This window comes from Otolemur garnettii, unplaced genomic scaffold, assembly GCF_000181295.1.
Source record: "Otolemur garnettii isolate 467f Iridium unplaced genomic scaffold, OtoGar3 scaffold00006, whole genome shotgun sequence".
Taxonomy (NCBI): domain Eukaryota; kingdom Metazoa; phylum Chordata; class Mammalia; order Primates; family Galagidae; genus Otolemur; species Otolemur garnettii.
In genome coordinates, this window is record NW_003852401.1 from 30879622 (window position 1) to 30904317 (window position 24696).

Genomic DNA, 24696 nt, shown 5'->3' on the forward strand with positions numbered 1-24696 from the left:
GGCAAGGGGAGGGAGACATTAAGGTGGTGGTGTCTCCTCAGCAGTTGTCTGGCCCCTCTGGCTCCTGGAACCTCTTGCTGACCGCCCCCCCTCACCAGCCCACTGCTTCCTCTACCAGCTGCTGCCACACCAACCCTATCAGGGCAGAGGTGGCAGGTCCTCCCCTCAGCTGGACCTAGCTGGCTGGGGCACCACCTGTCCTGTATCACTAAGAACATTTTAGCATATGTACAGTAATATGCAAATAGTCGCTTTGTTTTACACGGGTCTAAGGTAGTTCGTACATGGGAACAAACAGAAGAATGAGAACACAGATGGCCCATCTTTGTTGCGAGAGCTGCGGTGTGTAAGCCTGGTGTGGTCAGGTTTACACGGAGGGCTTCGTCCAGCTCCTCCCCTTCTGACCCCAGATCTCTTCTTACAACACTAAGGGTTCCCTCACTGCACAGAACGACCTCTTCCAGTGTGGATTTCTTAATACTAATCAGTGTTACATGAAAGTAAGGGGAAGGCAAGATTTTTGCAAAAATAAATTTAGAAAAAGATAAAAACTATTAGCCTGAAACTCTTTCCCTTTCATTCACTGCAAGTCTCCTCATCAAGTTTCACGTCTAAGTCCTCTGCATGAGGCCATTCCCGATTCCTGCAGTTAGACTCCATCAGTACCACGTGGAACACCACTGCACTCAGTTTTCAGAATCCACACTTCTGTTTTATGCCCCCACCTTTATTCTTTATTTATCATATTTGTTCCCTTGGGATGAGACACCATTCACTAGGTGCCTGTTTTCCGCCAGACCTAACATAGTGCCCAGGCCAGAACTTTTTGAAGACTCAATAAACGCTTCTGGAAGGACTGATGCCATCTATCTCAAATCTGTGCCACTGATACCCAGAATTCCTCTGGAACACAAAAATGTTTCATTACCCCTGTGAGAATGGGCTGGTTAGACTTTTATTTTTAAATACATCTTTGTGCTCAATTTAATACTGGTTTGGAGCTACAAGGAAAGTAAATCAGCATAATCAAAACTTCTACTTAAAAAAAAATTCAAACAAGCAGCATGCAAGGTTGTTTTTATTAAGCTTCATATTCAGCTTACAGCTAAGTATTTCAGGCATTACTTCATGTGACAAGCAGACAGGGTATTCTAGGAAACATTTCAAGACACTGCAGGGACTTCCTAACTAAGGAACAGAGCAGCTTACGCTGCAGTTAACATGTATGTTAAGGACTTCAAGTAGTCATTAAGGGAAAGAAGCTAAATGACAACTGGTCACTTCTATGAAGTGATTAATCTGGACAAATAGCTACAAAGAAAAGCACATGACTGATCCAGAGCTTGAGATCTTGCATCTAAATCTCTCTTTGTTATTTAGGATAGGACTTGGGGTCACATATCAGAAGGCAAACGATTCAGAATAAGCTTCATGTCAAGTTTTCTATGGATAGGATTAACACTAATATGATTAAGCTTGCTTTTTTAAAAAAAATGAAGAAAAGAAAAATTTTATACTGAAAACCCACTCTCTAGTGACAATAGGAGATGCTTAGCCACTGAAGAATTTCTTTCTATTCTTGTAGTTTTTATGAGTTCTTCTGAGAGATTTTCATTGTGACTGTCTTGACCTCAGTATATTCATGGAGACCATATTCTCCCCTGAAAAGAGAAAAAAAAAATACCCAAGAACAAATCATTTAGCAGAGGAGTGCAAACATTCTATAGTATATTATTGGTACAAGTTTGTTCTTGTTTATCTGTCCAGGAACAATGGAAAATATTTTCCGTGTACAGAGCGTTTTATGTAATTGCTAGCCAACCACAAACTATCTCGTCTTACATAAATCTCCTTCTGGGGAAAATGTTTTTAAAATTTCTTTCATTTTAAAGAATCATCTACTCTCAGTTGAATTTCACAGAAATTGTTCATTTCCAACATTACTTGATTTTAAAAGTTTTAACTATTCAAAAGACAATTCAACCCAGCAAGAATTTTGGCATTTCTAGTTGAGAGTCACGGAATACAGTAAGACAGGACAGGTAGTAATGTACAACCACTGAGAAGCAACACAATAAAACCATCAACTAGAGCAGAGCTGCCTTGACCGACTGCACAGAACTGGCACAGAAGTGATGAGGGCACAGAAATTTTCATTTTAAGGAGCCCGATAAGGCTTGAAACAAAATATCTTGCAGCTACAGTTTTAGCAATATCTTTGATTCTCAGTAAAACAAAATCTGACTTTTATTGTTAGAGCTTTCTGGTTTGTTTGTTTGTTTGTTTGTTTTTATTATTTTCTTTTTAGGAGGAGGACAAGGGTAAATTCAGGCTGTTCGGCTTTCGGCAGTTGTTGGTTTCCCCCTTGTATATAACCTCCTTTATCCTCTCCCATTTGCTTATTTAACTCTTCAGTCCACCCCAAATGATCAGGATTTAATCCAAGTCAATCTAGTAAGGACCCTATGAAGTTGTTATTAGGTTTATAACAGGGACCTCTTACCAGTATTATAAACTGACTGTGATTTACGCTCTGATGAGAAGATTAACTAGAAGGACTGATTAGGCTCCGTTATATTCTGTATTGTTCTGACAAGAGGATCAAATTACATGTATAAGAGAGTATTCTCAAAATCACAGCACTCATGCACATTTAGGCTTACAGAAGAATGAAGTCTTGATCCTTTTCTACCCCACCCTTCTTGTGATATAGACAGGTACATAGAAGACATCATTTTCTCCTAGGTAACTTAATAGTCTTGGACTGATTATTTTCTTGGGCAATTAAGCTTCTGAAAAATACCTTTTTAAAGCTTCAATGACCATGTTCTTCAAAATAATTAAAGGGTTTAGCCTCAGTTATCTGAAACCTACTATAAGATAGCATTTTAATAAGTATTTTATCTCATAGAGTTAGATAAATCAACCCATGATTTTAACTAAAAGGCTTTTCATTGTATTTGGGGTCACATGGGCACTTGATAGTCAGTAATAACTGTGACTATTGTCCTACTCAGGCTGAAGTGGGCTCTGCTCCTTAGGATTCATAGATGTCTGCTGTATCTGTGGTATAACACAAAATTATCTGTTCACATTTCTCCTTATCATACTCAGTGAGTGAGTTGCTGATTCTGTGCTTCTAAAACCTTCACTGTACAAATCCTCTGGGACCTTATTCAAAGACTGATTCTGACTCCATGGGTCTGGAATGAGGCCTGACACTGCACTTCTAGTAAACTTCTAGTGGCATCCACGCTTCTCACCCAGGGTTCACACTGTAAGAAAAAAGGTACCGCTAACAAGTTTTCCCTTTGTAGTGAGGTCAGGGATTGGCACTAATTAACAAGCACAGAAGAAATACTTGCTATCATTGAGCAAAAAACATTCATTCGCATTCTCACCCAGTAGTTTACAACACTTCCTAGTTCCTGTTCTATGGGATGGGAGGAAAGAAATACCTTGTGAGGTGCTGAGAGGCATTTAAGTTTATATGGGCATGCCAGCAACGTCTCCAGGGACCTATGTTAAACTAAATGAAAATTTCTACCTTGGGGGACAAATTGTAATTTAACTCTTAGTTATCTCTTGAGGTTATCATTTGAGTAATTCTCTTGAAAAATCTTGCAACAAATGACTTATTTACTAAATTCATTAAATTTAGGCTTGAACAGTAGCATTCTCAAAATGTAAAAAAATTCTGGAATTTTTTAAGTGAAAAAAATATAACCTAACTTTTTCTTTTATACTTTAAAGAAGAAAATCAGGTATCTCTATGTTAAGTTTAGGAAGTTACTGATGCTTGATTCCCATTTTTACTCCTTCTCTTACTCAATTTCCTTAGAATCTGTATTCAACATACCCAAGATAAGTTTGGTCTACTTAAGTTGTTTCATCCCTTTTGATTATTTTATCTTCATGATTCCCAGGAAAATGTGTTAATGTGTTGGGCCAGCAATGAACTAACCACCTCAGAGTAATCTAACCTTTGCTCCAGCTTTTTTGTGCAATGTAATTCTGCCAAAGGATTCCAGTAACAGATATTATGAAGAGAAGAAACTGGGGGAGGGGGAACCATCTGTTGAGTTTCTACTTTGACGTTATAAGGCTTGGGATTGGACATTCATTATGTCATAGGCATCTTGAGAGGAAAGTTAACATCTCCATTTGAAATATGAGGAGCAGAGGCTCAGCAGATGGACAACTTGAAGCAGGCAGTATGGCTAGCGAGCGGGGAGTCAGGATTTCAATGCAGGTTGGTCAGACTCTAATAATGACTTCTTGGATAAGCCTTGCACTTTCTATAGGTTGGTCTTTTTCTGCTCTTTATCTCCTCAATTCATTCTACACATATCTATGGCCCTTCACTATTCTACAAAGTAAAATCTGAGCCAATTTTCTTGACTTTAGGACTTCTTAATCTACATTTAACTCTAAAATCATATTTTTCACCCCATAAATAAATCTATACCAGCCAACTAAATTCACTGAGCCCTTCGACATGCCACATGGAATGTTCCACTCAAGAATGCCCTCCCCCTGCCCTAGACCAACTCTCATTGCTTCTGCAAGGTCTTTTGTTACTCTATCAGTTTCCATCCATTGAAGTTCCACTGGGCTTAGAACCATACCATCTTAAGCACAGAGAGGACCTTAAAAGACCTTCTGTTTTCTCTATCCACTTCTATTATCACCCACAATCCTTGACCTTGTGCAGCAGATGAAAACAGTAAGAGAGAGATGCTGTCCTAAATACTGTTATCTGGTGGTGTCCAGACATTTTTGTCCTTTAATAATTTTCCCTGCATTTTAACTGTTTTCCTACCTTCATTAGATATGAATCTCAATCTAGTATATATACTATGTATAGTCTTAATTTATTTTGAGTCTATTTTTACAAATTCCTCCTTCCACCCACAATTATGTAGAGGATGGAACATAGTGTCCTGTCTCTGGGACCTTATGTAGCAAGTACTAATGAATACATGTTGAGAATACTGACGAGTCATTCTATCATTCCTCCATTTGACTGGATCCCCAGAAACATTTGTCTCATTGTAATTTTGCTGACTCATAAAGACAAATGAGGAAGTCCATGGATATTTCCTGAATTCATGACCCTTAGAAACAAAGAAATGGCCAAACTTATTGTGTTTGATTCTACAGCATTTATATATGATTTATCTTTTCTCTTCATGAATTTTTAAAAATTTATTGGTAAATGGTAAGAAAATTTAAGAAATAAAATGGTTAAAATTGCTTGAATTAACATAACCAAATATACTTACTACTACTTTCTGTGTTTAGATATGTGAACATTTTCACAAAAATTCTATATATCTCAGCTTCAAAAGCAAAAGAAGGCTCATAGATACACTTATATATAAATTTTTCAGTCTAATCACTGTTATAAAACATGTGTTCCTTAGTCGAATTTCCCCTTAGGTTTACATTTTAGTTCCAAAAATAAATTATTTAGGTGATTTAAAATCTTAGAGTCTACATTGATAATATCTCAACAAATGAGAATCATTCCTTTTACTTTGATGTTTTCTGAGATAAGACACTTAATGTATTTATCTAGGAGGTCTGTTCAAATAACTGGAGTGTTCTTATATTTTTACATTTCTTACAATCACCAATTTATGCTTTTCACCTGTTCAGAAATGTTTCCCATATGGAGTACATTCATATAGAGAACAAAGAATTCTATAAGTAAGCAATATTTCTTTTCTTTTTTTCTTTCTTTCTTTCTTTCTTTTTTTTTTTTTTTGAGATAGAGTCTTTCTATGTCACCCTCAGTAAAGTGCTGTGGCATCACAGCTCACAGCAAGCTCAAACTCTTGGGCTTAAACGATTCTCTTGTCTCAGCCTCCCAAGTAACTGGGACTCCAGGTGCCCTGCTATTTTGTTGTTGTTGTTGTTGCAGTTGTCATTGTTGTTTAGCTGGCCTAGGCTGGGCTTGAACCTACCAGCCTCAGTGTACGTGGTTGGCACCATAACCACTGTTCTATGGGTGCCGAGCCAGTAAGCAATATTTCAATCACCAATATAAAGTACTCAATATAGACCTTTATGAATAGTAGAAGCTTAATAAATTGTATATCCTTTCTGCTATCAGCTTTCTGCACTCATGGGGTACAGCCAATATTTAAGAAACTATTTGGTGGTATAAATTCTTCAGGGAACAACCAGAGCAGGTTGTATGTAAGGTGCTAATTGTGCATTAATTCCCCAGGAATAAAAACCATTTTCATGAAGGTAAACAAATTAACAGAAAGTTATTCTTACAGTTCTCGTCCATTTCCAGACATCTTGAATCCACCAAAGGGGCACTGGGCAGACACCATACTATAGCAATTCACCCTAAAGAGAAGTACATTATAGGTGATATTTAACATATGAAATAACTCTTACTTGGCAAATTTAGAAGTTTGGAAAGCTCCTTAAGAGCTGCATTCATTGTGACCAAAAAGCAGCACTACAAATTAGCACCAGAAACAGAGAAAATGGTACAGATATGTATGCATCTATGGGTGGATGACCATGTTTAGAGCACAACTTGTCCCTGAGTATCTGTAGTTAGAAAAGCCAGAATAGCTAATATGCCACAGGAGGAAGGACAGGGTTTGCTGAAGACTGGCAGTTGTTAGATGAATATTCCTTACAACCTATATTCAATAAGCTTTGTAATTCTTTTGGGGTCTGTGTACTTATTAGACTAGATTCAATTTTCTTTTGCAATTACAATATGTATCATATTACTCAGTTCATTTTTTCCCCCATTAATTGGTTCAATAAACTACTTAAACAGAGGCTTTGGCAGGAGTTGGACTTAATTATCAATCTGTTTATTCCCTGTCATATTTCATAAAGTGTTTAAAGATGCTTATATAAACAAATGTAATTACAAAAATGTGAATAATTAGAGTTTAAGAAATAATTACAATAAAAGATCAAGATGGGGGGGAAATTAGAATGCAGTTATGCGGGCCATGAACAATTTGTTTAGCTTTAAATTTCCTGGTGGCCAAAGTTAAGAGCAAAATCTAATTACTTACATAATTCTCATTACTGTACTAAAGAAAAAAATATTTTGAAGGAGAAAACAATGTTCTTTTTAAATACCTTTTCTTCCCTATTATACTAGGTGGATAATAGTATGACTTTCAGGCAAAAAAATTATGTTATATTTGGAAGAGTGTAGTTATTGCTCTGTTCTTAAAATAACATTCAAATGTTTTCTCACTTAAAACACTTGCTATCTCAATCGTCAGCTTTGGACCACAGAGTTTTCATCCATGTCTCTCATCCTGAAGTAAAAGTCCCTTTAATAAACTTACACTTTTAAAAGCAGCTTGTTTCAGCTTTGTTTAATTAGCATGTAACTCACAAAACCACATACCTACTTTGAAATTGCAAGTAAAATGCCAGCAACTCTGGAATTCAATAATTGTCCTAAATATCCCAAGTAGCTATTAGGGTAGCACAATATCACAGCATTATTACACTCTAGGGTATACAGCAATAAAAGTATGATCTTCTCTGTTTTCATAGGATAGAAATTCCTGGCTGGAGATTCCTAAGCTACTCAGTGAAATGATGTCATCAAAGCTTCTTTATCAATGAAGCATGTATAATAACATTTTGTTATTCCAAAATAAAAAATCTGAAACTTGTCTTTGTTAAGAAACGCAGAAAGTATGTTTCATCTTTGACTCTATGTTGGTAATGAAACTATTTCAGTATAATATAAAGCAGAACCAAGGAATGTTCACTTAGAGAAAGCTGTGGGTTCAAAATATCATTGATCCACTCCAAGCATGTGTTTCCTCAAGCATAAAGTGAAGATGATATTATTTAATAGGTTGTATGTAAGGTGTGGTAGAATGTGCATATTGTAGAACTTGGTACATGGTATGTCTGTGGTAAATGGAGATAATACACATATGTACAAGTGTAATGCTAAATTTTATTTGTGTTTTTATTAGTCATAGGCAAATTCTACATTGATCATTAGCCATACTATTTAAGAAAGTGCTTGACTTTATTTAAAAGTGTTAGAAAGAAAACATCTCATTACAGAAAGAATCAGGCTTACATGCAGTAGTCCTTAGTTCTGCTTGCAAATTAGAATCACTTTTAAAAATGCCCCTTAAATAAAAAGTCTATTTGTCTCAATAAGTGAGACTGTTTTAGTTGGTTTTCTGTTGCTATAACTGAATACTACAGACTGGGTAATTTTTAAACATTAGAAATATACTTGGTTCATGGTAATGGAGGTTGGGAAGTCAGGATGGCATTGGTGTCCTGTGAGGGCCTTCTTGGTAGAACATCTCATGATGGAAAAGCTCTTTTAGGGCATGTGAAAGAGCAAAGCACAAGTGGCTGTACTCATTTTTATAACAACCCTCTCTCACTATATAACTAACCAGCTTCTGCAATAACAGCACTAATTTGCCTTCATCACCTAAATCTCCCATGAGGCCTCAATTGTCAACACTGTTTTCATGGCAAGTAAATGGGGAGGACGAGTGAAGGGAGGGTAATTGGTGGAACCACACCTACGGTGCATACAAGGGTACATGTGAAATTTGCTAAGTGTAGAATATAAAGTCGTAACGCAATAACTAAGAAAATGCCGTGAAGGCCATATTAACCTTTATATACGTTAACCTATATTAACCATTAAAGTTTGATGAAAACATTTCAAATTGTATATAAAACCAGCACATTGTACCCCATGATTGCATTAATGTACACAGCTATGTTTTAATAAAAATTAAATTAAATTTAAAAAAAAAGAAAGAAATGAAAAGGCTGCATGATTTAGGTTTGACTTACCACACTGTCCCTGCCTGCAGAGCCGAGGAGACTGTTACAGCTTTATCAAGATCTTTCGTAAAGATTCCTGCTGATAATCCATAGTGAGTATTGTTTGCTCTCTTGATCACATCATCTAAAGATTTAAACTTCATGATTTGCTGCACTGGTCCAAATATCTATACCACAAGAAATGGATTAAGAAAATCAAAATGATAAGTTAGGACTAGATGCTTCAAATGATACTGCAATTCTTTTTAAACAAACTATCCTAAATTGATTAAGACTTTGCTCTAACCTCAAGCCTATATGTAAAAATTCAAATAGGTAGCTACAGAAATGGTAGATGAGAATAGATGATGATCATGTGTTCAGTTATTTTTGGAACAAGATAGGGTACAAATAGTTAAGGCAATATTTATTTTTTAGATGTTGGAATTCAGCTTCCAAGAACTTATTAAATTGTGTTTCAAGCTGTTAATTTTAGATTTTCTGTTTCACTTTTAAGGAATTTAAAATCCTCTCCCCAGTTTTTCTCATTTTCCAACTTACTACCTATAACAATAAGACTCAGAAAACAACCCTGCCCTTTTGGATAAATGACTAGGAAAAGATTAATCCTAGTAAATTTGTTTTAAATACTAGAATACCACTGGTTGAAACATTAACCATTTTACTGTATTTAGATATTTTCATAATTAGTCAATGTAGGTAAAACAACATGTATTTTTCTTTAGATTCTACTTTGTAGGCAAATCTTGTGCAACTTACGTATATTAATGGTTTCTTATTATTTAAATCCTGAACCACCCTGTACCAATCAAAGCCTGACTTCATTGGCAATGGCTACAGTTTCAGGACAAAACCCAGAAATCAATATTTGCTTATTTCAGCCTATACCGCTCTTGCTTTTGCTAGACTTTCTAACTAGTGCAGCCCGACTTCAAGTCATTCCATATCTCAGCCCCAGGAAGGAGAAAGACAACTGGATTTTCTCTTAAAAATTACGCTGCTACATTATATTTCAATTAGAAATTTATGAAAATAAAGTAAAGGGGTGTGGTTTCCTCTGTGTGTTATCAGGATTTTCTGGGAAACATTAACGAGGGGAAGCACAAATCAGAAATGATAAATGGTTTTCTGCTTTAAAGGTTGGTGTAGGGGGGTATCAATAAATACCAGTTGAGTGCAAAGCTACAGTTGTAAATCTAATTGTGAGATAGTAACCTAGGAACCAGACATATAGCAGCTGCTGCAATAAATGTGTTCATATTTTGCATAATTTTAATCAAACATAGCCCATGGCTCTAGGCTCCCACTTTGAAGTATAAGCTAGCTGTTCCACTATGAACACTGTAGAAACACAGTGAATGTTTACCTGGTCCTTTTCATCTGGTATTAATCAAGATATGCAAGGACAACAGCTCTAATCTTTCTTTCTACTTTTGTACAGTATAGTTAAATATTTGATGAGCATGAACATATATATGTATAAAAATGTGTACCTTCAAACATATATATACTTAAGTATTTAACTACAGCATACAAAATTAGGAAGTCTAAGAACTGAAAAGTATAGGGCTAAGAGCACATGGATGGTGGGGAATGATATCAGGATGAATGCTATTTTCAAATACAGTAGAACTTCTGTAAGTTGACCACCCAAGGAACTGTAACTGGTCAATATACAGAGGAGATCAACATAAAGAACTGGGCCCTCTAAAATGATACATACATGTGGTACATGTCCAGTCTGAAAATGAGGGTAACTTCAGGAGGTGGTCAATGTACAGAGGGGTCAACTATGGAGCTTCTACTATAGACAGATGGCTGTTATGTAGAAAGAGTCCACAGAGCAAACATGGAACCAGCAGTTAGCACGTAAGTGCTTATTTAGTTATTTTTGTGGTAAGAACACTTAAAATCTATCCTTACCAATTTTCAATTATACAGTGAATTATTGTTATTTTAATTATAGTTGTATATTTACAAAGATCTCTTGAATGTATTCCTTCTACCGAACTGAACTTTTCAATACTCAACCCACATCTCCCATCCCTCACATCCCATTCCCTTAAGCCCCTGACTACCACCCCACTCTCTGCTTCTATGAATTTCACTGTTTTACATTCCACCTATAAATGAGATCATACCATACTTGTCTCTCTGTGCCTGGCATATTTTACGTAACACAACATCCTCCAGGTTCATCCACATTGTTGTAAATGGCAGGATTTTTTTTTCCTCCTCATTATTTTAAAGTTCTGAGGGAAGTGCCTAAAAATTGCCACATATCTTAATCTGGGTTTGGCTGAAAATTTTTGGCTGGCCCAATGGATTCCTTACTATTTTTAGTCTTGATCACAAATAAGCCTTTATCAGTAACAAAGAGAAGCATTTATTGAGAAAGACCTTCAAAGAGCTGAGAATCTTAAAGGGACACTTTGTATGCACACAGGCAGACAAGGCACAAGAACGTCAGGAACAGAACGAAACCATTTACCTCCTCTTTGGCGATGCGCATCTCATCTGTAACATTAGAGAAAACCGTGGGCTGGATAAAGTAGCCTTTACTCCCCCAGGGGCCTCCGCCACATTCCAGTTTGGCCCCTTCTTTCTTCCCACTCTCAATGAGATCAAGAATTTTATCATATTGTTCCTTGTCAATCTAGTTGAAAAATATCACATGGAAAAAAAAAAGTTACAGGTTTGTAAAGATAACACATTGGTCAGCCTGTTAACGAGGTTTCAAAATGCTAAGATATGGCCATTGAATCAAACATTGGCCTAATGGAGGCTCTGATTCATTCCTTAGATAATTTTATTTCATGAGTTTCTAGAGAAGAACCCTTGAAGATAAGACATTTGTACTATAGTTTTATAAGAAAAGCATGTTAATGCCACAAACCTTTCACAAAATTATCATTTCTTCACTCTGGAAGAAATGCCTGTAAATAATCTAACACATTAACCTGGAAGTTGTAGTCCTAGTTGAAGTAAAGGGAGTGAATACAGGAAAAGAGAACTTTGCTAGTGGGTTTAATAGGACACGGTGGTTGGAAAGCAAATGCTTTTAGATTTCTCTTAGAAGACTCCTGTGCCTATGCTTAGATCCCCCGTTGTTGAACCATCCCCTCTGGCCTGCACCATGCCCTTGGATATCACATTCTGACTGTGGTTTGGGTTTCCTCTTAGTTGAGGTTCTTATGAGACCAATAGTAGGTTTGATTCCAATTTCTGCCCTCTCCTAATTGTCACCATCCTTTTTCATTAAATGGGCCACATCTAAATATATGATAAATATTTCAAAACTTCCATGGTCATTTAAACAATATTTTTATAAGAAAAACAAATGAGTTGAGAGTTCTGGTTGTGAACCAGAAACACATACTTGTCCTCATGCACTGAAATGGGAGGCTACACATTATCCCTGTTCCTGTTTGGGGAGGTTGACTGACTGGGTAACTCTTAGACTCCAAATCATGGTAAAGACTGCCTGTCTCAGGTGTGGAGGGGGTTAAGGATTAAAGGCAAAACAAGAGATCCAGAAGTTGAGGTGGAGGGTAGGGGCTCTTTCCAGTTTAACTTGTCTCTTCTCATTACTTAAAGAGTATTCTTTATCTTCTCTGCCTCTGCAAATCTTCATCTTTCCAGGCCCCAGCTCCCACATCTAACTAGATTAAGTGCTATTTGAAACCAGAAACCATCTTCTAAAATTTGGCACAATGTTTGATACAGCATTGTTCAATGATCTTTAGTGCACCACATTTAATAGAATAACATGTGGTTTAATAGAATAAAATGTTCAAATAAAAAACATTCTTTCATTTCTCACAGATTAAGGGACAGCAGCATGGGTTTAAGAAGAGCTATTTTATTGAACACAACCAGACTAAGGTGGCAGTGTTAGAGACTCTGCTTGGTGAAGATATTCTAGTTTTTCAGTGAATAGTCAAGGATCCACAGAGCTCCATACATAGCTTCTTTGTTCTAATCCAAGATAATAATCCCCCAGCATAATTTTTTGGTGTTTATTTCAAGATGTTTCCGGAGTCATAACGATTTCCTGTCTGTGAGCACACAGGATACTTGGTGACAATCCAGTTCCAGCCTACGTACTAGAGAAAGGACCTGAAAGGATTTGTTTGCTGGGAAACTTCCCTGGTCACTAACTTCTAAAACTACCAGGATTTCATGTTTCAGTGCCTCACTCCTGATTTGTGGTGCTACAGGCCACAGCTCTGGTGTCACTTGGTGCTTCTCAGTCCCCACCCCAGACCTAGTCAATCCTCAGGATATTCAGATATATAGGAAATACTGGGGAGCACTATGCTAGAGCTTGGGGTGAGTGATGGAAAATCTCAGCTGTCCTTAGGGACAGATGCAGTTTGGTTTGGCTTATTTTCCTTCAGTGTAAATATAAATCTTTCTCAGGAGGTGTCAGAGTGACCCTGTATGAACTTAGCCTTCTTTCTGGACCTCAGATACTGCTCAGTAAGGCTAGGATGTATCCGGGCTCTTCACTGTGTTGATAGGCCTGTCGCTCATGGAAATGCTTGATATCAGTGATATAACAGTCTCAGAGTACACATTTGCATGTGTTTGAATGTGCAAATTCTTTGATTTCTTAGGCTTGGTGGGTTGAAGAAAAAGACAAGTTCAGAAAAGACATTGATGCATACTTCAAATTATTTAGAAACCATAGGTCAATGAGATCAATGAGAATAAATAAGTCACTGACCTGTAAGATAATTACCACAATAAAAAAATACATGTTTCCATTTATATTTATTTAACAGACATTGGAGCATACACAGTCAACTATGCCTCTGACGGATTCATTGTATGGATTATCTCATTTCCATGCAGAATGAACCCTCATGCTCAGTACTGCTATCCCTATTTTACAGATGAGGGAGAAGAGTATCATGAAAGTTGTGTTTTTAATTCAGCCTACAATTCAAAAGCCCATCTTTCTACACCCTAACAAGATACCACTCTGCTGGTAATGACAGCATTGTTTACGTGGATATCATTTTCAAATTAAAACATTGATTTTTTCCATTGAGGAAAGACCCATTTCCATTGAGGAAAGGCCCATTTTTGTCTATGAAGCCCAATAGGAAAATCACTTTACAAATTAAACATACACATATAGGTGTACAAACACACTGAAAATATACAAAATATACATCATTGTATGTGTATATATATGTATATTGCAACTGAGCCAACCCAAATGTTTTGTTTGTAATCTTCAAAATTATCCTTGTAAAATTTTTTTCCCCAAACAAAATTTTTCAGTGATTAGTTTGTCTGTAATTGTTTTGTTTTTACACTATAAAAACAAAATATAGTTTTACACTATATTTAAAAAGCCTCAGTTCGCCCTGCTACCCACGGATCAGGCAACAAACTAAGCTGAGTGAGAGAGTGTACCTTTTCCACAAGCCCTTTCTCCTCATAACAGATGAATATTTTTAAAAGTAAAGAAGCTTTGGGGGCTTTTCCATCTCATTCCTCAAAGTTCCAGCATACCTACTTATTTTACTTCCTCAGAGCAGCCTATGATAAAAATCTGTTCATGTATAGCGGTGATAGTTGCACATTAATTGGCTCACTGGGTTATTTACAATCCTATGAATGGGGATTTTTATTATTATTTTTTTTTCTGGTTTGGGATTCATGGAGGGTATGAAGAATTAGGTTACACTGATTGCATCAGTTAGATATAGTCCCTCTTGTCATTGTGTCCCACCTCCAAGTGAATGGGAATTTTAAAAAGTCTACTTTAACTCCTTTCTCTTAAAAATAATGAGGCATTCCAGCTCAACTTCTGAGCATTTGGTGGAATTGTGCAGAGTCCCTCATGGAGGAACGTCTTGCCTAAACAATGTTCAAAAATTAAGTCTCTCAGATAATCTCTGTTATCTTCTTTTCAGATCTATGTGTCCATCATCTCTCCATTACCTGTCAATCAAATAGCAAAAATGCTTTTTTTTTCCATAAATAGATACATAGATAAGTATTTAGAGAGCAAAATAATCACAAGAGAAACCTTAGACTCCCATCCTTTTATGAAATGTGTAAACAAGTCACATTGAATATATTTCTGGGTATCCATTTGAAAAGTTACCAAATATGACCAAAATTGGTGAGTACTTTTATATACCCCTTAATCTCAAATACAAATATAAAATATTATGAGCTTAATATAAAACAAATTATTACTTCATTTACCAATTAAGGAATTTTAGGAATTTCAGGGTTTAATATTTGAAATTCTAAGATCCCTATATCCTAAGATTTTTCTACTTTGATAACTTGAAATTAGCAGAAAATGTTCCAAATATTCTTCTAACTTACTTAGAATGTACACTCCATGAGGTCAGGGATCAGGTCCTCCTGGGTCCTTTTGGTACTGCCAGGTCCCTATCTTAAGGTTTAGCTGAGACCAGTGTTCACTAAATTTTAGTTCACTGAATTTACTTTGGCTTAGTGAATAAGCCAAGAATAGTGTTGGGTTTCACATCAACAGCCCAGAACAGTGTATAATTTTTAGTGTTAAAGAATAATGCCTCTAAGTTTAATGTCTATACTCTAGACTAGGATTTCTCAGCAGCAATGCTACTGGGATTTGGGGTCAGATAATTCTTTGTTTGGGGTCTCTTACACATTGTGTGATGTTCAGTATTACTTCTGGCTTCTACTCACTAGATGCCAAGAACTGAAGTCTTAACAATGTTAAAATGTCTCTAGACATTCCCAAATGTCCCCTGGAGGAGGCAAGCAAAATTGCTCCTCCTTGAGAATCACTACTTAGGGGCAAGACCCTAACAAAAGGCAGGAGGAAATGCAGAACCTGAGGTCCAGGAGCTTGAATGACAGAACAGGAACAGAATACTGTGCAAGGAAGCGGGAAAGGTAATCTTTGGGTAAAGGAGAAAGATACCTTCATTGACATTAGTTCAGAGAAATGTGACTCCCTAGGGGAGTCACTGAACTTTAACAACTAAAGTAAGAAGTTTACTGCAAACCTGGAAACTCAGGACCTTTTAGGACACTCACACTATCATTGAGGGATCAGAGTAACTGAGACTTTACAGAGGATTTGGGGGGGGGGTGGGATGGCCACTGACAGGGAGGCTTGATACTGAGGAAGAAATTATAGTATTAAGAACATTGAAGTGGGCAGAGAACTGTATATATGAATCAAGAGGCATATAGATTGAGGAAAGCAAGAACTTTATTAATTTCTCTCCTGTCTTTAATTTATACCACAATTCTTACACTGTTTCAAGGCATGAAAACTGGGGAACACAAACACAGAATGATGTATAACTAGGAATTGGTTATTTTTAATCACCAAACTGGCACAGTATCATTACGTAGAAAGACACATGGATGGGAAATAACCTCACTCAGTAAAATCTAGGCCTAAAGAGGAGACTTCACTCTTGTCCCCTGAAAATGCTATCCCTTCTACTGTCTACTCACCTGAGGGCCTTGATTTACTCCTGGAGTCAGAGGATTTCCGAGAACGTACTTCTTAGCCCTCTCTACGCTCCTTTTTACAAACTCATCATAAATTGATTCTTCCACAAAAAGCCTGGATGCAGCAACACAACATTGGCCCTGGTGGTAGAACAAACCTTGGTGTGCAGATTCAACGGCATTGTCCACTGCAAGGAAGACATTCACATTAACAGAGACAGACTGTCAAAGAGTATATATTTTTATACGTATTTCTTAGAGGCAATACTGTGATAAAGAAAAGTTATGAGTTGTATGGTCAGACATGGGCTCAATACATTCTACCTCTTAACAGCCTAGTGACTATTTTTTCTGATGCTTTATTTACCATGGAAATAATAGCAACAAATAATAGGATCTGAAAAAAGAATAGTGGTTATTATTACAACTTTAATAAGGACATTAGCAAGAATGTGGATTCGATCATAAGATCAAGCCTCGCTGCAAATGATTTTTATTGAGGCCTTAGGTTTTAATCTAGGTAACAAAGAAAATCTGAAATGACTATTACATTGAATGATCTCAAAAGATTCTTCAATACCCTCATTACCAGGAAAAGGGTTCATTATGGAAAAAATTAAAACTCAGCAAAAACTCACTAATACTCAGAATCACCACCCAAATTATGACCTTACTCTAGCAAAGATACTCAAAATCTACTTAAGTATATCACATTATTGAATATATGCCTATAAGTTATTCTTATCCATTTATTTTAGGTAGTAGATTGTAACTTTAAAGGAAGAAAAAGATTATTCACACAATGCACGGCTCTTTCCCCCAAACTCCTAAACAAGAACAAAGTTTTCTTTGCATTTTAATTTTCTAAATACTAAAGATCCAATTCAACATTATAGAAATTGAGTGTTGTTTTTAGATAGTTTGTCAACCAACCCAGCTGTTTAAGTTGTTGTGGGAGTGGTTTACAGAAAGACTTAGAAAAATTAGAAATCCTGTCATATTTACAGAATGTTTTATAAGGAAATATGTACAAAAACTTCATTTAAGATCATAGTAGCAACATAGCCTAATTATTCCATGAAGCATTTGTGTTTGTGGCCTCTAATAAATAATGTAGCTGGGAAATAAAGAGTTAGAGGAATGTTTCCTTTCAGTTTCTTCTTATTAACTTTATTTAGGGAGTAATTTTGGAATTTTAGTTGGTAATAATAATCAGAATGTACCCAGAACATTACATAGTGGGGTGTCATGATAATTGTAGATTTAATATATGTAAACTCAACTATATATTCTATGAAAAAGAGAAAGAAATTATTTAAATAGAAGGTGTGATTTTCTTCTAACCATTTCATTTAATTAGCATATAAACCAGAGAGAAGGAAGATGGCAAACGTAAAACTGCCCTGCCCCCCATTTGGTCTCAGTCCAGCATGGCTCCGGGTTATCTCATTATGCTTAATGTGACGCTAATAATTAAAGGTATAGAGTTTGAAAAAATACATCATGGCCTTTAAATGTCAAACATAAATGTTATGGAGAGTTCAGGTGAGGAAAAAAATCAACCCCTTCCAAACCAGGAAGAAATTGCATCTGTGTTAAACTTATCCACCTGTTAAAATTTTAGGATAACTTAATAATATTTAAAGAATAATTCTGTACCCCAATTAATTCCTTACATTTTAATGTTATAGGGAATCCCTCTTGTAAAATGTAAGTTCACTATATGACATTATCAGACTCTAAAATGGAAGAAGGGAGAAGAGTCAAAGCAGCTCAGACTCACGGTCGGCATCAGCAAACACAATGCACGGGCTCTTGCCCCCAAGCTCCAGGGTCACCCTCTTCAGATTGCTTTTCCCAGCAGCTTCCTTGATCATTTTGCCAACCTGAAATGGAACATTATGAAGGAGAAGGCTTAATCTGCTCTCATGAAGACAAGTTTATTTAGTGTTTTAAACTTATATGATGTTTGTGCCATAGTTTAAACTTCAGAGTTAAATTAAATTTGGGTGAAACCCTAAATGACATTTTTCAAGATTCGGAACCTGTAGATATAAAAGGCTCCCTTCTTCAAGTATACAGACATAGGAAGCAAGAGGAAACCGCCCGTGAGCAAGAGAACGGAGACTTGGAACATGAGATTTGATCTTAATGTGTTCGTCTAGGCAGGAGGCTATTTTTCATTATAATCAGAACTTCATCTCTCTGCGGATTGATCAGACATACCATGACCCAGTCACCACTTACCTATTATGACTTTTCATCCTGCACTGGCATCCAGAGAACTCGATCCTGCCAAACTGCACATTCATCACCTCCTGGCCTCATCTCTCTTCTCACTATACACCCACCCCAACCTGGGTTGCCTTCCATTCTAGCCTTCTTTGGGTTCCAGCTCACATTTTAGCTTCTCCTTGAATCCTTCTCATGTCTCTAGGTAGAAATGACTCTCTTCTCCTGGCCTTCTGAAGAACCTCCTGAAGCCTCTGCCTCACATGGTTTTATTTGTATATACACAGATTTCTCAAACAGATTGTTACCTCCTTACAGTGACAATATCCTGACACTGCCTACCTCCCCTCTGTAGTATCCACACAGTGGGCTCATTTCACTGTTCACTGACAGCCTTCTCTCTCTTTCCTCCCTTGTAACACATGCAGTTTGAACAGTGGAGTTAGCAAAAGAAATTGGGTCTGTGCTCTGTGCTGCTATTTCTGTTAGCTGGAATCCTAACTTCTTTAATGGTAGTTGCCTCTACCGTTTTTAATGTTTTTTTCTTTGTACATCTCTTCAATATTACTTTCTAGAATTGCTTTTATTTTTGTCTCCACAATGTAGCTTTTTAAAATAATGATTTCTTCTTTCTAATTTTTATTGAGGCCTTAATCTACTAAAATGATCTTTGCTTTTTTTTTTTTTTAAACATAATTCCCCATATTTTGCCTCTTTTCTTCTCTGGGTTTCTTTTCCTACTCCTCTTGTCAGATTTTAATAAAAAGTTTCCATCCCAAGAGAACAAAAGACAAGTAGATGCTTGCTAAGTATATGTTTAAACATTATGTGGTTACTGAACTGCTTCTGTGCATTATAGAATAAAGCATAAACCGGCTCATGTTTCCATCTTAAAGATTTCATGGTTCTAAATCAACCCCCTGAGAATAGATTAATAAAAGTCAACTAAAAGAGACTTGCCTCGGGGAACCCTGTCTGATGTGTTTCTTGGGTCACATTTTCCTTCCACAACATACTCCCCAGGACCACTTTCAAAAGTTGAATTTTCACTTAAGGTGATTAAGAATTTTCTGTATTCTGTACAACATACTTTGCCTTTTCCTTTCAAGTTCCCTAATTTTGTGCTGCATCTTTTTTTTTTCTCTTTTCCTTTTTTAAAAATTAGGTTTATTGGAGAAACTCTATTAAAGTAGCTATCTCGGAGAAGGGAGTACAATTAGAATTATTTTTCTAAAAGCTCCATATGTCAGATGGGCTAGCATAAAGAATGGTTAGATGTATGGATGAAGAAGACAGGTTACACTTTTACTTAGTGCAAGTTGAAGTGGGAAATAAAAGAATTGCTTGAATTTTCCCAAATGTCTCTAAGCCCAAGCAAGGACACATCCATTTTCTGTCTCATGATTTCTTTTTCCTTACTTAGAAAAAGGTAAAGATTCATCATTTTTCTCAAAGAGGTTTGCAAAGAAGAAAAGATAACAACTAGTAAGACTATAGACCAGTGATTTTCAACCAATGTGACATGAAAAATTTCAAAGTTCATTAATTAGATTTTTTCAAAAGAAGTTCAAAGCATAGTAAATATATTCTTTTTTTTTTTTTGATCAACATAATTTAAATGTGCTATGGAAGTTTAACAATAGGTTCAAGTGTGCTGTGAGATAAAAAAGGTTGAAAAAACACTGCTGTAGACGAATAGTATATTCCACAATACTATTTTGGCATTGCCATGTGGGCCAGAAGTAGCAAAAGCTCCTAAAATGGTATAACCTCTATGTCTTGCACAATGTGGGTAGGATGTTGTTTTATATTAATCAATGGGACCTTAAAATTCTTACTTTGCCAAAAGTGTTGTTAGAGTGACAATCATTGCTGCAATGTCCGTGATGTAAACAATCTATCATTTGCCCTTTTCATGATCTGCCTAGCAACAAACTGGAAGCTAAAAGGAACCCCAGAAAGAGGTTCCAGGGAGCACGGACCTAACTTCCATGAATGGGAACTTAAGATGGGGTTTTCTGTGTGGCTCCTAATTCTTTAATACTTAAATTAGTTACTACACTGTCTTCTGGAGATAGTAATGAGTAAGAGAGTCTTTTAGGATATTTGACAAAGGAGAGAGAGACACATAAAGAGGCAATGGGCATGCGCTCTTGTAATGGTACATTACAGACAATGGGAACCCAGGTAGGGTATTTTTAAGTTCAGAGTGCTCCTGGGACAGCAGGGGTAAGGAGAAAGCCAGCAAGGGAACGTGTGGTGGGAGGCAAGTTAGAGCAGGTTATGACCATGCATGAACAGAAAGCACGTGGGAATGAAAAGTACATGGAATTATCAGGAAGTGATGGGGCAGAGTGGCAGAGATGGAGATAAATCATAGGCACAGGAAGGTCTTCCCTCATACCTTCTAAATTAATGTGAGAAATTAAAGAGCGAGAAAGGAAAGGGAAAGTAGAAATGAGTACCGGACACATAATAATGCCATTACTGAGTACTTGGTAAGGTACTAAATATTTCACTACTCATTAGCTCACTAATTTAATTCTGTAACTCAAAGGTGATATTTTTGTTGTCTCCACTTTACATATGAAGAAACTTAAATTAGCAAGGATATTTCATTTTCAAAGACACACTGCTAGGAGGAATAGAGTCAGAACAGTAGCCTCTAGTCCAGATGAACTGGGGAAATGAATAGGTGTAGGACCTAGGCCTTGAAAACTACATGGATTCCCTCTGGGGAAGGTCTAGATGTCCAGATTGGAGAATTTGTTCCCTTCTCCCTTTACCTTCCCTGCTATAATTTCAACCTGTGATTTTAAATTTTAAAATTTGTTGCCATGTCTTAAACATTCCCATTTGTTTTGTTCACAGTAAATCCTGAATGTGGGGTTGGCTTTCCCTGACCTCAATTAGGGATTTACAGCATGCAACCTCTTTCTACACTATCTCTATGAAAAACAAAGAAAAAATACACATGTATTTACCTCATTTTAAAAAGATTTTTAAAAGAAAAAAAAATTGAAAGCATTCTATAATAGACATACTCTTATTTGACAATGTGAATGTTACTTTCTTTGCATTATCATTATTATTATTGCTTAATATTTCGGTGCAGCAATTGTCTGATTTCTTTTCTAAATGTATTTATCTTCTTTCGTTCTTTACGAGGTTTTTGTTTCTAGTCCTTGTCTTAAACATTGCTATTGTTATTCAATTTTAAGCCTTTTTTAATTTTGTGAAGGCAAAAAGTGGAAACCTAATAAACACATGTATATTTAAAAAAAGAGATTGATTTTCTACCATTTCTGTTCTTTATGTAAATATTGCCTTATATTGGAGTGGGTAATTAGAATTATTAAAATAAGCAAGTTAGCCTCACTTCCTTATCTAAAACACTCTTTTTGCTTCTCAATCTCTGGGGAGTTAAAAAAAAAAAAAGGAACAAATCCTTAAAACATAGAGCAAGTTCTAGTTCCCTTTTGAACCTCGTTATTCCCTCCCTTGAGCACTTTGTATGTATCTGAGCACTTATCACATCCTGCCTCGTTTCTTACTTGCCTTAGCAGCTCTCTAAGAAGGAGTAACCCTCACTCTTCCTCCTCTATCCTGCATACCAATGGAAGGTATACATTGTTTTTTGCACTGAACATCTAACAAAGTAATATTATCTAATAAAATGACTTAAAGATTTTCTTTGGAGGGGTACAATATGATCTCGCCACTTTCTTTTGCTTAAGATAGAAAATCATCTTAATAAATGGGAATCCGTTTCCCCAAAGTCTATCTCTCAGGCTGCTATCTCTCTCTTTCTCTCTCCCTCCTGCACCTCCCCGGTGCTCATGGATGGAGTCTTGTTCTTTTACTTTTTGGGTGGCCAAGAGTGAGCCAGACAGGCAGAAAATTTAGGCCAGGCCAATAGTAACATCAAGGTAAGCTAAGTTTCTGGTTCCCTTTCTGAATGTCTAAGGAAGAGAGAGCCTTAAATTAGGAACTAAAGGTAAGGCTCTACTATTTAATTTTCATAATCTACAGGATAACATCATATTCATTCATTCACATTTTCTATTCTAAACCTTACTAATTATGAGGCAAGGTCTGTCTCAGTGACCATATTTCTCATTAGAAATAATGAGAATCCATTAAAAGTAGTTCATACCATCGTCTGAGTTTGTAATGGCTACTTTGTTTCATCCAACCTATATCCAACACATATCTGAAGGCTAGAATAAGAAATTATTCAAAAGAATTTTTAAGAAAGTGGTGACTTAAAAATAATTACGTAAAACATGCTTCTGAGAGTTGGAGATGCAGAAATTCTTAACTTCCGACCTGAGTAAAGGATATTACCTCTGTTGATCCTGTGAAGGCCACTTTGTCTATATCCATGTGAGAGGAAATGGCTGCTCCTGCAGTCGGCCCGTAGCCAGGGACAATATTCACGACTCCAGGAGGAAACCCTGCCTGAAAGGTAAAAAAGGACAATTCAGCTAAGTGATTTTATTCTTGATTATTATTGTTATTATTCTAGTTTTTATATGTTATTAACAATACATTACATCTATTATTAGCCCACATAAAAATAACCTCAAGAGTTGCAATGCTAAAGGTCCATTTCTCCTCAGGGTGAGTCCACATTCCATGCGTTACTATCTCAAATTCCATCTCAGTAACTCACAAAGAAAGTGTAAGTGTTTGGTAAAATACTTTATCCCTACCAGTAAAAATAAAAAGTTAATGAGATCTCACATTTTTAATTTCTACTTGTTGATTACTCAGGCAGAACAGCCAAGGTGCAAGCCCCCACTGGCATTGTTCACTCAGTAAAATGTTAAATAAGTACGATCATTCCATTTATGATTGAAAGTCATGATTTATTTCAACCCTAGTTAAAGAATTCAGTTGGAAAGTATGAGAACTGAGTAGGATAGATTAAAATTTCATGTTAATTGCATCAAACTATTTCATCTTGACATCCCTTTTGCCTGTTTTTAATATGAAATGAAGAATATTTTTAAGATACAAGTTCAGATTTCCTAAATTGAATTTTTTGGGTGACTGACATTTGTTTTAAAGTTTCAGTAAGATATGAAGGAGAAAGGACAATGAATTGTTTGCAAGAAAAAGTACATCAATACAATATAGACAGTTGATGGCAATAATTTCATGTGCTCTTTTGCCACTTTCATCAGTAAGACAAAAGCAGAAGAAACCATAATAGAAAAGCTTATATAAATAAGTATACAGGTTGGACATAAAGTTTGTGTGCAATTGAAACAGTAAACTAATTTCACTAAGATTCAAATAGTAATTAATTTCAATTGCACACGATCTTTATCTCTACCCTGTATATCCACTTATGGATAGATGTGTTTCGAAATAATGTGGGCTTATAGTACAAACAAGAATATTTACATAGAAACTTCCCATCTTCACTTACAGTTTGAACAAGTTGGCAGAAACCATCAGGCCATTAGCGGCAGTGACAAATCAACTTAACATTTCAAAATTTATAAGAACATTATATCAATTTTAATATGAGGGAATTCTGGGAAGATGGCTGACTGATAGCAACCCTCATCAGAGGCTCTGGAGCAAAGGAAGAAAAACTGGATGGAATTGGCCTCTATGAAGCCAAAGACGGGGAGCTGAGCCAAGAAAGAAGTTTGGCAAGCTGTAACTCCAAGGAAGAGCATTCAAGAAAGCAAATTACAGGTACAAAGCCTATAGACTAGAGGACGGGAGACCCCTTCCTCAAGCAGGAGGCCTGCCGCAGGCTATCTGCCAACGAGCAGGGAACTAAAGATCTCTCATTTTACCTTGCTGGAGAGAGCTACTAAACTCCAGATGTCTTTCTCCAGGGAGGTCCCACTTATGAACCTAGATCTCACCCTGCCAGGCATAAAATTGAACAGATATTTTCCCCTACAAGTCCAAACTCCCAGTCCACCCTTTCCCCCTTGCATGGCAGTCTGAAGTTCTGCCCCCTACAGAGCACAGAGTGTTTGGTCTTGTCCTGAGAGACCTGGACATAGTGTGGATCACCAACATCAGGACAGAGTCTGTGACTAACGGAGAAGAAAGAGGGTGTAGGAAGAAAAGAATACTCGGCGGGAGGGGGCGTTATGACTATACCCTGCCAGTGGTAGTGTT

The 24696-nt window shown here is 36.5% G+C and overlaps 1 protein-coding gene across 1 annotated transcript in view; it reads right to left on the reverse strand.

Moving 5' to 3' along the window:
- Positions 1–1058: 1058 nt before the first annotated feature.
- Positions 1059–24696, reverse strand: part of ALDH1A1 (aldehyde dehydrogenase 1 family member A1) — a 54933-nt gene continuing 31295 nt past the window's right edge. Inside the window, exons 7-13 of the mRNA XM_003782955.3 lie at positions 22894–23007; positions 18098–18200; positions 16318–16502; positions 11324–11488; positions 8842–8999; positions 6289–6363; positions 1059–1661 (exon numbers count right to left, since the gene is read on the reverse strand). Of these exons, the coding sequence (XP_003783003.1) occupies positions 1589–1661; positions 6289–6363; positions 8842–8999; positions 11324–11488; positions 16318–16502; positions 18098–18200; positions 22894–23007 (873 nt within the window). The 3' untranslated portion in view covers positions 1059–1588. The remainder of the gene's footprint in view (positions 1662–6288; positions 6364–8841; positions 9000–11323; positions 11489–16317; positions 16503–18097; positions 18201–22893; positions 23008–24696) is intronic.